The sequence below is a fragment of the Cetorhinus maximus genome, chromosome 3 (genome assembly GCF_964194155.1).
Source record: "Cetorhinus maximus chromosome 3, sCetMax3.hap1.1, whole genome shotgun sequence".
NCBI classification, from domain to species: domain Eukaryota; kingdom Metazoa; phylum Chordata; class Chondrichthyes; order Lamniformes; family Cetorhinidae; genus Cetorhinus; species Cetorhinus maximus.
In genome coordinates this window covers 78,915,865-78,932,869 of record NC_135881.1, presented here as the reverse complement: position 1 = coordinate 78,932,869, position 17,005 = coordinate 78,915,865, and the positions used below count along the sequence as shown (strand labels likewise).

At 48.2% G+C, this 17,005-nt stretch overlaps 1 protein-coding gene across 1 annotated transcript in view; it reads right to left on the bottom strand.

The window, feature by feature from the left end:
- Positions 1-17,005, bottom strand: part of LOC144678739 (contactin-associated protein-like 2) — a 2,328,914-nt gene that overhangs the window by 165,304 nt on the left and 2,146,605 nt on the right. The window contains exon 20 of the mRNA XM_078538599.1: positions 16,583-16,716. Coding sequence (XP_078394725.1) covers positions 16,583-16,716 — 134 coding nt within the window. The remainder of the gene's footprint in view (positions 1-16,582; positions 16,717-17,005) is intronic.

Here is a 17,005-nt window from a genome sequence, read left to right as displayed (position 1 = left end):
ATGGGTAGCATTTTCCAGTTGGCAAGTGGGGGCGGGGCCCACTCGCCGACCCATAAAATGACGTGCAATGACGTCAGGCGTGAGTCCCGACGTCACCCCGCGTCATTTAGATTTTCAGTTCGGCAGGCGCGCAGCCGAGTCGGCTGTGCGCCCGCCGACCTGTCAACGGCCTTTTAAGGCCATTAAAAAGTAATTAAAATGATTTATGGACCCGCTCGTCTAACCTTAAGGTTGGCGGGCAGGCGAAGTGCCCAGGTGGCCTTCCAAAAAAGCATGAAACCTTATACACGTGCGGGATGAGGTTTCATGAGGGATTTAAAATGCTCTGAAAATGTTATAAATAAAAGTAATGGACATGTCCCAGCTCATGTGACAGTGTCACATGAGGGGACATGTCAGAATTTTTTTTTCTTACCTTCTAATAAATTTTTAAAACTTCAACCGATCTTCCTGAGGCAGCACTTTGCCTCAGGGAGATCTGTGTGCTCTTTCGCGTGCATGCACGAAAGAGCGCGCAGACCTGCTCAGGGAACCCCCCACCGCCTGCACAGGGAGTGCACAGCGCTTCCAGGCGGATGTCACGCTGGGCGAGTCTTAATTGGTCTGCCCACGTAAAATGACGGTGCGCCCCCGACTGGGGGCGCCAATTGGGAACCCACCCACTCGCGTCTGCTCCCGCACAACTCCCCCGACGGGGAGAAAATGCTGCCCCTTGAGTTAGCTCATCAATTAGTACTCAAAAGACCAATATAGAAGTGGCTAAGGAGAGGTTATTTAGTCCGTGGATCCCATTCCCTCTATTTGTCCTTTCAACGACAACATCCATGACTGTACCTCCCCAACCGACCCTCCCACTGACCACCCGACCTCCACCGACTGACACCACCCAACCAACTACCCCACTGATCACCTGATCCCCCACCCCCCACAGACCACCCGGCCATCCCCCCCGACCGACCCCCACACTAACAACCTGACTCCTCCACCAATTGACCCTCGCTGACTACCCAACCTCACCCCGAACCAACTGCACCAACACTGACCACCTGACCCCCACCCTCCTACTGACCGCCTGACCCCCAACTCCCTACCTTCCCAACCAACCAACCCCCCCCAACCAACTGACCCTCCCCCATTGACCACTCCTGACTGCCCCCACCCACTAACTACCCGACCCTGGTGACCGAACCCCCCATGACCACATGACTGTCACACCCCCACTGATTACCCAACCATCCCCATGACTGACCTGCACCCCCCCCAATTGAGCGCCCAACGTCCCACCCATGATTGGCACCCCCTCCCCCCACTGATCACCCGACACTCACCCCCAATTGACACCCCATCAACTCTCCAATCCTACCCACTTACCTTACAAACCTACCCTCACCCCGGCTCGAAGGTGAGTGGACCTTCAAACTTACTGGCATGGTGTCCTTGCATCCAACTATGCAGCCCTTGACTGAAGGCCGCAGGAGCGCACTGTCCGCACATTTATTGCCCAGCCTGAGTCGGAAGGTTGGGTGATAAAAGATGGCCTGGATTTTGAGGTAGGAAGCTAGGAGCAGAATGGCAATCTGACTCTGATTGCTACTTGCAGAATTTCAGGCTCAATGTTATATTTATATAGTGTCTTTCATGAAATCAGGATGTCCCAAATTCATCGCAAATGAATTACTTTTGAGGTATAGTCTATGTTGTAACTTTTGGAAACACTGCGCCAAATGTGATAATGAACAGCATAAACTACGATAAGATATCTTTTTGGATAAGCTGTTTTTGGGTGATCTTGGTTGAGGGATAAATATTGGGCAGTACACTAGGAGCATTCCCCTGCTCTTCAAAGACTGCCATATGATCTTTTAAATCCCTATGAAAGGTTCTAATAGTATCATCCTTTAATGTCTTCAACACCCCAGGCACCTTCAACACCTCCAAAAATACAACACTACCATAACATTGCGCTAAAGTGTTAGCACGGATTATGTGTTCAGGTCTCCAAAGCGCAGTTGGAACCCAGGACTTCTAATTAAGAGGCAAGAGTGTTACCACCAAGGTAAGGCTGGCAGTCAGCTGTAACTCACAGTGGGTGGTAGAGTCTATTTGTAGTGCAGGTTGGCTAAGCATTTTTCAATAAAGATTTCAAATTTAATCATGAGTGCCAGGATTAGCTATAATATCAGTGCATCACACTGCAACTAAATTATCAGCTGATCTCAGTGGTGAAGTCACTGTAAGGAATAAATTAAATAGTGACTTACAGCAAAATATCCACGCCCAAACCAAAATTCAGTTGGTACATCCCCTGCAAGCACCAATTTCTAACCCTTCCATGGCCACCATAAATGTCAGCCTGGATGGCTGTTGTATTTTTAAGATACGTGCACGATGATGACTCATGTTTGTTAATTAAAGTTTCTTCAGCTCTTATCTATTCAGGCTATTTCAGATCTATGGGCACAGGCTGCAACTCTCCCTTCATCCTGTTGAAACAGGAATCTGTCCATTTCTTTTTTGTTTGCTTCAATCAGTTTACCTTTCATTGAATTTACAGAAGACAAACATTACTTATGTTATTTTGTTTTCTTCTGGTTAAACACAAAATTTACAGTGCATCTCACCCCAGTGATACCCTTCATAATTTAAAAAATCTTCATCTGGTATTTGCCTGCTCCTCCATCATTTTTTTCAAACAAAAGTGGCTTTATCCTTCAAAACTCGGAACACATTTTCGTGAGAAATTCAACCTGTTCGATTATACTGCCACACACAAAACTGTCATTAATGCCATCAAAGACACTTAGGGCAGAACTTTACGGCCCCATCACGGAAGGGGTGGTGCTGTAAAATGCGGCAAGCCATTCAAAGGTCCATTAACTTTGGCGGGACCGGAAAACCCCGTCAGCAGGAAGGGCCATAAAGTTCTGCCCATTGCATTTACTGAGAACTTATTGCTAAGGTACAGACATCTAATTATTTTGAAATCATGTGCAATGATTGCTTTATTTTCCAGTATGATTAAAACTGATTATAGTTGAATCAGACTCTTTATTCACACAAATGAGAAATCTTGGGCTGTATTTTCCATTTCAGGATGGTAGCAGAATTCTCACCAGCAGGGAGCTCCATTACTGCCTCATTAGTAAATGTGTTCATTCTAGCAGTAATCATAGACATTTAAAAACAATAATGTTAATCAAGACACTTGACACATTATCGGAAAGTGTGGAAAAATAGATTATTTTTAGAGAAAATTCTTTGCCCTGGTCCTATTGATTATCTACGGATACATACAATTAGACTCTGCCCTGCACGTTGAGTTTGATGTCAGAGGCACAATTTAAAAATAAAAAGAGCAGCAACAAAAAGAAAGAATTGTGTTGTGGATAAAACTATTTCCAGCTGCTTTTACCCTGCAGCTGAAAGCAAGGTTTCAGAAAAGAGATGAAAGTGAAGAAAGTGAGCAGTTTTGTCAGCAACTCCACTTAGATTGGACAAATTCTGAGGGCAGGTCTAAGCCAAAAGTGCTAGAGTGAGAAGGTAGAAAGATGGCAGTGGCTTTTTGGAGCTTTCAATTACTGGAAAACACAATTTAAAAACTGAAAGGGGGATAGATTCAATGTTACAGGCATAAAAGGATGCAACAGGGATGACTATAGCATGACGACCCACCTGATTTACACTTGTGTTCTGGCTACCAGTTTATTCTGTTATGGAGGCTAGACTTTATAAGGTAGTTATGTTATAAGTTGCCCCTTTCAATTTAAGGTAAAACAGAACGTCCTAGAATGGGGAATGGCAAAATCGTTTGAACTCTGCCTGGAGGCAGGCCCATGTGATTTGTTTGCCACAGTGGGTTGGGGTGGAATCTTCCATTCTGGAGGCTAAATCCAGTGGTGGGAGCGGAAGTCGGAGTAACTTTGGCTGGAGATCGGGTCGGCTAAACACACGAGATATTGTGCTGTTCAGCTCATTAATATTGCATCTGCGAGGAAAGCGTGGCATCTCGTGGTGGGGCAGGCAGGAAGTGGCCCGCCCTGCCCTGCCGCCACCTCACAGGCTCCAACGTCTGGGTGCCGTATTTAAACGGCACCCAGACAGCCATTCAATCTTCCAATCTGCTGCTTGACTCCCCCCCCTAGTCCTGCCCTGGTCTCACCCCCACCCTTGTAGCCAGCCTTGGAGCAGCTTGTGCCACAGGCAGCCAATATCTCTCGGTGACCTCAAAGTCCAGGAACAAGTCTACCTGCCAGGTACATGCCACTCATGTACAGTCATGAAAGTGAACATTCTAAATCCTTGCTGGAGAGAGAACACGATTCTGGTGTGTTGGCCTTTTAATGAGCATACATGAGGTGTAAATGAGGTTCTTGACATAACTCTGTGGGAGACTCCACCCACCTTTAAACCACCATGAAAGTTGGGAGAACAATATTCCAGGCTAATTTCCCACCGTCGAGAAACAGAGTATTGGCCTCCCGCCAAATCTTGCTCCCCTACAGGCCACGATTCTCGCTGCAGGCGGGGTTGGAAGATTCCACCTGGGGACAGGGGTCCAGGCTGAAACCCATAGGAACTCAAGAGCCAGTTTTCACGCCTTGACACAAATGAGAGGCACCTAGTCTTGCTGGACACAGACTCAGCCTCAGATTCAGAGGGGCCCAAAGAGGGAGAGAAACAGCTGCTGCTGTGGCAACCAGAAGAAGAAACTGTTTTGTGTTAACCAAAAAGCAGAATGCTGGTGAGAATGGATTCCCTGTTTGAAGAGAAAGGTCCTGTAGAGATTTAAGGACCGAGGAGTCTCTAGAGCAGGCTTGTCCAATGTATGGCCTACCGGCTGGATGCGGCCTGTGAAGCTCCTCTATGTGGCCCCCAGAGCCATATTTCAAAATCCTGTCAAACAGGTAAGTTTCAATGGGAGATTCTGCATGGAGCTGCTCCTCCAATCACAGGCCATTTCTCTCCTGCATTTGCTGCTGATAGGTTCACTAGTGAACACCAACCACAGTACAGTTAGGGTCTGGGGAACCCAGGAGTGGGGAGCCGAGGGCCGGGGAAAACCGGAGTGAGGAGCCGAGGGCCGTGGACCCCAGGAGTGGGGAGCCGAGGTCTGGGGAACCCAGGAGTGGGGAGCTGAGGGCTGGAGATCTGAGGGCCAGGAAGCTGAAGGCCTGGGAACCCACAAACAGGAAGCCCACGAGTGGAGATGCCGGGAAGTGGGGACTTGGCGTCCAGAGTGGAGAACGAGGCAGGAAGAGGGAACACTGGAGTCTGAATAGGTGAAGGACTGGCGACTGTATGTGAAAGAGACTGTGTGAGGGGGGAGAGAGAGAGAGACTGTTTGAGGGGGGAGAGAAAGAGAGAGTGTTTGAGGGTGAGAGAGAGAAAGACAGAGCTTGAGGTTGAGAGAGAGAGTGTAGGAGGGGGAGAGAGAGAGAGTTTGAGGGTGAGAGAGAGTGTGTGTGAGGGGGGAGAGAGACTGTGTGTGGTGGGGGAGAGAAGGAGAGAGCGTGAGGAGGAGAGAGATGAGAGAGTGTGTGATGGGGGAGAGAGAGAGAGAGAGAGTGTGTGATGGGGGAGGGAGAGAGAGAGAGAGAGAGAGTGTGTGTGAGGGGACAGGGAGAAAGTGAGTGAGAAAGAGAGAGTGAGTGTGTGATAGGGAGAGAGAGAGTGTGGGGTGGAAAGGAGATGGTTTAAGGGAGGAGGGGGTGGGGTTTGAGAGAGGAGGTGTGAGAGGGAGAGGGGAGAGAGAGAGAGTGTGAGGAGAGAGACGGTGTGAGAGGGGGCAGAGGGAGAGGATGTGAGGGGGGAGGGGGAGGGGGAGCGGGGTGGGGGAAGAGAGAGAGAGTGTGAGGGGAGAGAGGGAGGAGAAGGGGTGTGGGGGGCAGAGGGAGAGGGTATGAGAGGGGGCAGAGGGAGAGGGTGTGAGGGGCAGAGGGAGAGTGTGTGAGGGGGCAGAGGCATAGAGTGTAAGGGGGGAGTGAGAGAGAAGAGAGAGAGTGTGGGGGTGGGGGGGGTGGTTGCGGTCAGGGTGTGCCCATAAGTCTGGCTCACTCCCAGTATCAGGATTTTCATCCACCCTCACCCACACACACACACACCATATTGCACTCTCATCCACTCTCACAGGGAGTCAGGGTGAGTGAGTGATCACCCTGAGCCTGGGAGTAAACCGGACACACGCATGCTCACCCTAATACACATCTTTATTTATTACTCTTTGTTTTTTGCTCAGCAAGTTGTTTTATTTCATATTTCTCTTTTTAAAAATTCACGTGTAATATTGCATCAAACTTTATCTTTCCAAAATTTGTTCATTGGCCCTTTGAATGAGAAAAATTTTGATAAGTGGCCCCCTGCTCTAGAGGGTGCCTTGATGCTGGAAGTCAGTTTGATGATATGCAGATTATTGAGCGAAAGGACTTTCAAAGGATGCTGAAAGGCTCACCCTGGGGTGGCGGGGAGCAGATAACCTGTTGAATAACTGGGAGGTTATTGGGGCTTTGTTTACAAGGCTACATATTTGCTGAGAGTGTAGCATAACATATAAACGTGGCATGGGGTTTTCAGCTATGATAATTAGTTAATGGGAAAGTACCTTTCCTGTAGTTTAGTGTGTTAGTTTCCCACTAAGTAATATTTAGTCGGTGTTGATTTTAGTTTTTTTGTTACCATAAAAATCTTTAAATGTGAATTAGTCGTACAACAACTGTTTAGCTGGATACTGGGTGTTTGGTAAGTGAGGCAATTCAATGCTAGGGAGGAGGTGCTGTCTGACCATTTACAAAAAAGGAGTGGTCCAAGAGAGGGAGCCAGGGATAGCGAGACCTGAAAGCTGATGCCCAAGTTCAGCCTGAGTAATTAAATGTGCAGGTAGGTAATTGCTGAGTTTTAATTGTTTTTCCCCTCAAAACTGGAGCAGTAGTTTAAACTGGTACTGGGGAGATATAGGCATTACATTGTATTAAATTTATAGCATAACTAGTTAAACTTCATAATATAACTACGGGTAATCATTGAGTGATATTCTAAACTTGAAACCTAAGTAGTTAAATAGAAACAAAATAAAGACGGCAGGGCAGGTGATGTGTTGCAGGTATAGCATGTAGGAGCTGGTGGATACCTGTGTGATCCACGGCAACCACATTTGCAGTAATTGTCTGCAGCTCTAGGAAGTTTAGCTCAGAGCTATATACGAACTTACGAGCTAGGTACAGGAGTAAGCCACTCGGCCCTTCAAGCTTTCCCCGCCATTCAATAAGATCATGGCTGATCTGATTGTAACCTCCCATCTGTCCCCAATAACCTTTCATCCCCTTGCTAATCAAGAACCTACCTAGCTTTGCCTTAAAAATATTCAAAGGGCAGAATTTTCTGCTTGGTGGGTGGGCCTGACCGACTCGGCGGAGGGCGGGCAGCCGATTGCCACCACAAAAACGGGCCGTGCCGTCATTTTCTGCGGATGGGCCAATTAAGGCCTACCCAGTGGGTTTGCAACTCCCGTGGAGAGCGGGAAAATAGTCGTGGGGGCGGGTGGCCTCAGACTGCCGGTTCCAATGGGGAACCTGCAGCCTGTATAAAGAGTGGCCAGGCAGCCTGCTTGAGGCAGTGCACCATGGCCACTTGGGAGCGAGGGAGGGAGCTATGTATGCACAAGAGCATGAGCAGGAGGAGGGGGGCAGGCTGCAGGAGAGGCCAGCGGGGGGGCCACTGTGCCCCTTGATTCTCCGATGCATGCCTTGCTGTCCTCCTCCAAGAGGTTTCCAGCCGTTGGCACTTATTGTATCCGGAGGATGGGAGGAGGAGGGCCGCCCATGTCACCAGCCAGTCGTGGGAGGTGGTTGGTGACGCTGTGAGTGCCCATGATGAACAGGCACCCAGTGGCGCAAAAGATTCAATGATTTGCTGCGCTCTGGACGGGTGAGTACCATGTCGGCCTTGGCCTTTTGACCCAGCAGTTAGCCTTTGAGCACCCCCACCCCCCACGTCTTACTGTCGTTACTGCATTGGGCATTTAGCGCACGGTGGGTGGGCAAACAGATAGTGACCATGCCTACATCAGCCTTAGTGGTTGAGGAGAAGAAGGGTTCTCCCCGCAGCATATGTTGGCGTTTGTGACATTTGAGTAGTCTGGGGGCAACCTGCAGGGGAGGCCGCTAGACACATTTTCAGAGATCCAACACATGTCTTATTGATGGTAATGAGATGGTGCAAGGTGTGCCTCAATGCGTTGTGGCCAAGTGCCATCTGCTGGCATCGGCACCGCACCTAGTTGCGCCTCCTTGCCATGGGCGCTAAGACCCGTGTGTTATTCAAAGTGATGGATGCTGAATGTGTCCAAGGTGTCCGTTGGGGGAGGGGGTTGGGAGCAGCTGTACTATCTTCTGGGGACTGATCACCAGTAGTGTGGACAGGAGCCGCTGGAGGCCTCAGATGGGCCATTGTGGTTGGGGTGAGGCGTGCGCGTGCAGACTACATGAGCGATCAGCCCCAATAAATCCTCTTCTCTGTTCTGCAGGCAAAAAGTCACCACAATGCCCAGGAGCGCCAGAGGACTGGAGGTGGGCACGCCCTGCTCCAGCGCCTCACCACATTTGAAGAGCAGGCCATGGAGCTGGGGAGGAGGCAGGAGGCCAAGGCGGCAGCTGTCGGTGAGGCTGGGGTCCAGTGGCCAGGTATTTGAGGTCCACAGTCCCATCCACTCTGTCTGCCCACCATCCAAACCACTGATGACTGCTGCAATTGTTAATGCTGCAACACTGCTCATTCACAGACTGAGACACTCTGACATGTGGGTCATACACAAAGGTCCCTCGTCCCCTTGAGGATTCGTGTCTCCACCACCTTCCAAAGTTTCCTTACCCCATTTGTGACCACTATCCCCATGGCCTAACATGCCATGGCATCACTGCTGCACAGTCGAAGACTTTTTGCATCTTAGGGGGTTTGGGACCTCCACCACCCTTTCAGCCAGTGCGGCCCACATTACTCTGTCCAAAAGGTCCTCAGCACCTCAGCTGTGAACCTCATGGCACTCAACTTAGATAAATGCCACCACGTAACTCATCCCTGCGCCAAGGGGAAATGTTGCCTTCTGCCCACCCGGTCTATGCCCCTCCTAACGGAATGAAGGTCAATAATGTAACCTCTCAATCTGTGATCCACGGCAAAAGTCGCAACTGTTTGCAATGTTTCCTCAGCCCTGCAACTATCCAGGCCACAATGCATCCAGGTCAGGTACCTCTGCACTCTCCCCACTCCAATGGTACATAACATGCCATGTGGCATTCCTGAGGCCATCTGACCAGCCTGTCTGCATGTGCGTTTAATGGTTGGGGCTCCTCTTGACTCTTTTCCACCCCACCAATGTACGTCTCCTTAGGGTCTTGAAGGGTGAGCGACTTATGAGGCGGGGGGGAAAGGGATGAAAGGTTGAACTGACTGTACGCTAACTGATGCACTGTCCTTGTTGTTAATTTCAGCATCACCACCACATGGCTGTGCCCAAAGACACTGCAGCCCCCCCTCCACACCTGAGGCCCAACATGTGCAACTTGCGGCACATCATTTCAGCCAACCAGGCACCAGCGCAGACACACACACCTCGGTGGGGAATTTACCGTCGGCTAGTGTCCCGGGTCACAGTGGAGAGGGCACTTCACAATCGCTGGAGGAGATGGTAGGGACAGAGAGTGCCGATGGCTCCAGCAGCCAGATGGCTGCAGGGGACAAGGCACATGCTGAGTCTGGCACTGATGACGTGCCTCTGGAGTTGTCACCAATGCAGCAGCTGCAGAACAAACAGCAGGAAGCGCGTTTGCATCTGGCAGGGTTGCACGAGGGCATGTTTCAGTTGGGCTCTGCGATGGAGGAGTCCAGGCAGAGTGCACGTGAAGGCATGAACCTCAGGCCAGAGCTTCAGGCTTCCTCCACTGAGAGATTGGCGACTCTCATGGAGAGGGGGTTCAATCGGATGGAGACTCTTCTGATTGGGTTACGCTCTGACCTGCAAGCCCTCACAGCGCTAATGGCCACGGGTGGTCATTCCCAATGTGGGAGATGTTGTGGGCACCAAGCGTAGGTGTTCGGTGCCCATGCATCTGCGGTGAGCAGGGAGGTCGAAAGGGACCTCACGTCAGCGCAGCAGCTGCCTGTCGTCGCTGCGAGCTCCTCTCGGGGCGCTCCGGATGAGGGCAGCAGCTCCTCCGTCCCCACTGCCAGTCAACGTTGCATCTGTTGAGGCTGTGACAACTGGGGAGGTGCCAGTTCTGGAACTGGCCACTCACTCCCAGGCGGGGCCATCACAGGTTCCACGGGCCAGAGGACACCCGCCAAGGTCATCGAGCCCAACAGGACAGCAGAGTCAGCAGGCTGTCTCACAAGCCACTCTGACCGATGGGGCGGCACCTAGACGTAGCACCCGCAAATGTAAGCATAAGGCACGTTAGGCACTCAACAGGTATGTCACTGGTGATTTTGTGTTGGCCTTAGAATAGGGAACAAAATTCTTCTTATTGGAATGGAGAAGTCTGTGTAACTTTTTTGGACATAATAATGTCCACTTTTCTGACCATGGCTGAGGGTGTTTCCTTTGTGGTGCATTTTTCTTTTTCACAGACATATCATGAGTGTTTGAGTGGACATTGATGTTTCTGTACTAAGCGCTTAGTTGCAGCTGATAAGGTGGAAGATGTAGCACCTAAGTCCCACGTGTGGAAGCGCCAGGCAATGCTGGTCCAGCTGATCCATGTGTGTGGAGCTAGCTGAAGGTTCTTTGGATTAAATTGTCCTGGGTGTCCCTGCCTCCTTGGTGTAATAGCGGGTTGGCGTGCTGCCCCTCATCATCGCCCTGTGCTTCCTCATCCTCTGAGGCACTGCTGGATTCATCATGTACAGCCTCATCCACTGCGTCAAGGTCTTCATCATCAACTGCATCCCCCCTTTCCAGCGCAAGATTGTGCAGAGCGCAGCAGACTACCACTATCAGAGAGACGCGATCTGGGGGTACTGGAGGGCACCCCCTGAGTGGTCCAGGCAACGGAAGCACATCTTGAGAAGACCAATGGCTCTCTCCACCACAGCCCTTGTGGTGCCCTGGCTCCTATTGTAGCACTCCTTAGCTTCTGTTCTTGGATGGCGGAGAGGCGCCATGAGCCACCTTCGCAGGGGATAGCCCTTATCACCCAGCAGACATCCATCCAGTCGGGCTGGAGCACTGAAGAGCCCCGGCACCTGGGAGTGTCTGAGGTTGTAGGCATCGTGGGAGCTGCCTGGGTACCTTGCACAGACTTGTAAAATCAGCATCCTGTGATCACACACTATCTGCACGTTCATGGAGTGGAAGCCCTTCCTGTTGACGAAGGCACCGGGCTCACCTGCTGGCGCCTTGATGGCCACATGTGTGCAGTCTATAGCACCCTGGATGCGGGGGAAGCCGGCAATGGCCGCAAAGCCTCTGGCTCCCTGTGCCTGGCTTGCCTGGTCGCAGCGGAAGTGGATGAAGGTGGATACCCATCTGAACAGAGCGTCTGTAACCTGCTTGACACAAGTGTGGACAGCTGATTGGGAGACACCGCAAAGATCACCCACCGAGCCCTGGAAGGAGCCAGAGGCATAGAAGTGGAGGGCAACTGTGAGCTTCAGAGTCGCTGGCATGGGGTGTCCACCCACACAGTTAGGGGAGATCTCAGGGCCAATCACCTGACAGATATAGTTGACTGTCTCCCTTGAGAGTCGGAGCCTCCTTCGGCATTGCCCCTCAGTCATACTGAGGTAGCTGCTTCGCCGCCTGTATACCCTGGCAGCAGGATAGTGGCTGGGGCCCCTTGCACTTTGGACAACCTCTTGGCCCTGTGCCCCTTGTGTCTGTGCCTGGCCTTCCAAAGGTGGCTCCCCTGGAGGCTGATTGTCCAGTCCTGGTCTCCTCCTTATTCTATCCCTCCCTTCCTCCTCAGGGGAGCTGCCTCCAGTGGAGGTGTCAGAACCCATATCCCCAGGATAAATGAAGGCCTTTGGAAAGCTGCAGGCCTGAGAAAGATTACTGTCTACAGACTGGTTTCAAAGTACACAAAAAGCTCTTGGAAATTGATGTGAACTGCTAACAATCACACAGGCAACTTTAAAACACTTTCTGCAATTAAAACTTCGTGGAAAACATGAACAACCCCTCTAAGTCCACATATCCCGCCAGTGCATGACTTTTATTAAAAAACCTCCTACCCGCCTGCCCATTGGGCCCGTGTGCCGAGCCAAAGTTCACACGGGCCCCTCAAAATCCTGGACAATTGGCAAGTTAAGGGCCTTAATGAGGCCTTTCATTAATGGCGGGCGCGGGTCCTGCTGCTGTGTGCGCCCGCCGACCGAAATATGACAATGCCGCGCGCTGACGTCGGGACACTGGCGCGACGTAATCGCGCAACATTTTAAGCGCTGATGTGCAGGCTCCGCCACCCGCACATCAGCCAGAAAATTCTGCCCAAAGACTCTGCTTCCACTGCCTTTTGAGGAAGAGAGTTCCAGAGACTCACAACCCTCTGAGAGAAAAAAATTCTCCTCATCTGTTTTAAATGAGCGACCCCTTATTTTTAAACCATGACCCCTAGTTCTAGATTCTCCCACAACAGGAAACATCCTCTTCACATCCACTCTGTCAAGACCTTTCAGGATCTTAATGGTTTCGATCAAGTCACCTCTTACTCTCCTAAACTCCAGTAGATATAAGCCTAACTTGTCCAACCACTCCTCATAAGACAACCCGCCCATTCCTGGTATTAGCCTAGGAAACCTTCTGTGAACTGCTTCTAATACATTTACATCTTTCCTTAGACAAGGAGACCAGTACTGTACACAGTACTCCAGATGTGGTCTGTACAACTGAAGCATAACATCCCTACTTTTGTATTCAATTCTCCTCCCAATAAATTATAACATTCTATTAACTTCCCTAATTACTTGCTGTACCTGCATACTAGCCTTTTGTGATTCTTGCACTAGGACATCCTCTGAATCGCAGAGCTCTGCAATCTCTCACCATTTAGATGATAAGCTTCTTTTTTATTCTTCCTGCCAAAATGGACGATTTCACATTTCCCACATTATATTCCATTTGCCAGGTCTTTCACTCACTTAACCTTTCTATGTCACTTTGTAGCCTCCTTATCTCCTTATGTCCTCTTCACACCTTACTTTCCTACCTATCTTTGTGTCATCAGCAAATTCAGCAACCATACCATCTGTCCCTTCATCCAAGTCATTTATATAAATTGTAAAAATTTGAGGCCCCAGCACTAATCCTTGTGGCATAACCACTCATTACATCCCACCAACCAGAAAATGACCCATTATGGCTACATTCTGTTTCCTGTTAGTTAGCCAATCTTCTATCCATGCCACTATATTACCCCCCACACCATGAGCTTTTATTTTCTGCAATAATCTTTGATGTGTCACCTTATCAAATGCCTTCTGGAAATCTAAATACAGTACATTCGCCGGTTCCCCTTTATCCACAGCACTTGTGACTCATTCAACGAACTCCAATAAATTGGTTAAACATGATTTCCCTTTCACAAAACCATGTTAACTCTGCCTGATTGCCTTAAACTTTCCTAAGTGCCCTGTTATAACATCTTTAATAATGGTTTCTAATATTTTCCCTCTAACAGATGTTAAGTTAGCTGGCCTGTCATTTCCTGCTTTTTGCCTCCCTCCCTTTTTGAATAGAGGAGTTACATTTGCTATTTTCCAATCTAATAGAACTTTCTCCAAATCTAGGGAATTTTGGAAAATTAAAACCAATGCATCAACTATCTGATGAAAGGTTCTGATGAAGAGTCATATGGACTCGAAACATTGACTGTGTTCCTCTCCGCAGATGCTGTCAGACCTGCTGAGTTTTTCCAGCTTTTTTTGTTTTTGTTTCGGATTTTCAGCATCCACAGTATTTTACTTTTATGCTTTCATCAACTATCTCACTAGCCACTTCTTTCCAGACCCTAGGATGAAGTCCATCAGGGTCCGAGGATTTGTCAGCCCACAGCTTCAAAAATTTGCTCAATACCATTGTAATTTTCTTGAGTTCCTCCATCCCTTCCATTTCCTGATTTACAGCTATTTCTGGGATGTTACTCATATCTTCTTTAGTGAAAACTAATGCAAAATACCTGTTCAATTCATCTGCTATCACCTTATTTTCCATTATTAATTCTCCAGACTCACTTTCTATCGGGCCAACACTCACTTTGTTACTCTTTTCTTATTTAAATATCTATAGGAGCTCTTACTATCCATCTTTATATTTCCAGCTAGCTTTCTCTTTGCAGTCCAAGCTTCGGACAATGCAATGCATCAGGGACGGAGAAAGTTACCTGGACATTTTGTTCCAAGAGACAGTCACAGACCTTAGGCTAAGTACTTCAGATTTGGTTCATGGTCAGGGACTGGCGGGTGTAACTATACTGGAATCCAAAAGGTAGCAGTTCAGAGAAGGTTCACTTGGCTGTTTCCTGGGATGCAAGGATTTTCTTATGAGGAAAGGTTGAGCGGCTTGGGCCCATACTCATGGAGTTTTGAAGAATGAGAGGTGACCTTATTGAAACATATAAGATTCTGAGCGGGCTTGACAGGGTAGATTCTGAGAGGACGTTTCCTCTTGGGGGATTCTAGAGTTAGGGTGCACAGTTTAAAAATAAGGAGTTTCTCATTTAAGACACAGATGAGGAGGAATTTCTTCTCTCGGAAGGTTGTTAGTCTTTGGAATACTCTTCCACAGAGAGCAATGGAGGCTGGGTCATTGGATATATTTAAGGTTGAGTTAGGCAGATTTTTGATTGCGAAGGGAATCAAGAGTTATCGGGGACAGGCAGGAAAGTGGAGTGAAGGCCACAATCAGATCAGCACAGTGGGTAGCCTCCCTACTCTGTGCCAGAAGCTTCGGGTTCGAGTTCCACCCCAGGGCTTGATGGCCAAGGAAGGTGTGTTTGTGGTGTGGCCAAGCAGATTGATTGTCAACCTGTGAATTCTGCCTATGGCAGGTGATAAGAGTGAGAGAGTTTCCTGGTCAGCCAGAACCATGTGGTAGTTGCAGCGCAACAACCTCCCCATGTTAAAAGACTTGATGTGCATGCTCGGGCTCTGTGGCAAGTGCCCTCACCACTTTGGGGGAATGTGAGAGAGAGATTAAGTGGCCCTAAAAGACTATTGATGTAGATCCATATGAATTGGTTGAAGAGACAATTAAATGAAATCCTAGGCAAAGAAGGAATTGTGAGGTATTGCAAAAAGATAGAGAGGCAAAATTGATCTATCAAAAATGGCCTTTTCATGTTTCTAAAAATTACTTACCTAGGAACTTCTCAATCAACTCGACCTTTAGCCCTATCCCCATATTCCTTGATTCCCTATGTGCCCAAAAATCTTTCGATCTCAGTTCTGAATATATTCATTGATTGGGTAACCACAGCCTTCTGGCGTAGAGAATTCCAAAGATTCATACCCCTCTGAGCGAAGTAGTTTCTCCTCATCTCAGTCCTAAATAGTCAATTCCTTATCCTGAGACTCTGATCTCTCATTCTAGACTCTCCAGTCAGGGAAAACAGGCTCTCAGCAACTACCCTATCAAGCCCTTGAAGAATTTTTATGCTTTTCAATGAGATCACTCTCATTCTTCTAAAGTCCAGAGAATATTAGCCCATTCTACTCAATCTTTCCTGATAGAACAGCTTTCTCATCCCAGTAATAGATCTAGCATCACTTCCTTGCACCACTTCTAAGGCAAGTATATCCTTCCTTAGATAAGAAGACAAAAATTGTACATCGTACTCCACGTATGGTCCCACCAAAGCCTGATATAATTACAGCAAGACTTCCTTACTCTGATACTCCAACCTCCTTGCAATAAAGACTAACATACCATTTGCCTTTCTAATTATTTGGTATACTAGGGGAGATGATGGTGTAGTGGTATTGTTGCTGCACTAGTAATCTAGTGATGCAGAGTAATGCTCTGGGAACCTGGGTTTGAATCCTGCTATGGCAGATAGTGGAATCTGAGTTCAATTAAAAATAAAATCTGGAATGGAAAGCCTAATGTTAACCATGAAACAATTGCTGTAAAAACCCATTAATGTCCTTTAGGGAAGGAAATCTGCTGGCCTAATGTGACCCCAGACTCTTAGGGATGTCATTAAATGCTGGCCTAGCCAGTGATGCCCACATCCCAATGAATAAAAAAACCCTGCATGTTAACTTTCTGTGACATCCATGTCTCACTGAATACCAACATTTACCAGTCTCTCACCTTCTAAAAAATGTTCCACTTTTCCATGATTCCTAATTTTTCTCATATTCTCTATTTTGCCACATAGGTTGAAGTTTGAGAATTTAGTGCAAACACTACTCCTTATTATCACTAGCAGCTAGATGTAGCCCTTGGTTTGAATGCTAAAGAAATAAAAAGACTGTAAACCTAAAACAACCTCTCTTACAATCTCTCTCATCCTCCTGCATTGAGGTGAAAGACTTAGCATGTAGAGATACAAGTTCACCTGCTAAAGTGTCTCTTTGTCACATTAACAAGATTTACCTGAAGGCGTAGTTCCTTCCCATGTCTACTGATGTTGACGCTATGAGGTTGTCCATTAGCCAAATTTCTATGGTTCAGGTCAATTCTGTAAGGCTCCTTTGTACCTCCTAGGTTGTACCGAATCTGAAGACTTCCTGCAAAAATCAGAAGATCTCCTCAGTATTAAATACAAGCTCTGTTTTGAAAGACTGCAGACTCTGGCTTTGTAATTTACAAAGCATTTAAGAGATTTTGACTATAATTTTCTATAAATATTCCAATATTTCAATAAAGTTAGAGAACAGTTAATTCCAGTTAATGTCTTTTTGTAACACTGGTACAAAATTGTTAGAAGTTCCAATTGGTTACTCCCGATGATTCAGTCAGCTCAATTTTCATTCCAGGAGTGGGAACCAAACATGGGGACCAGTTTTGTGTCCCAAA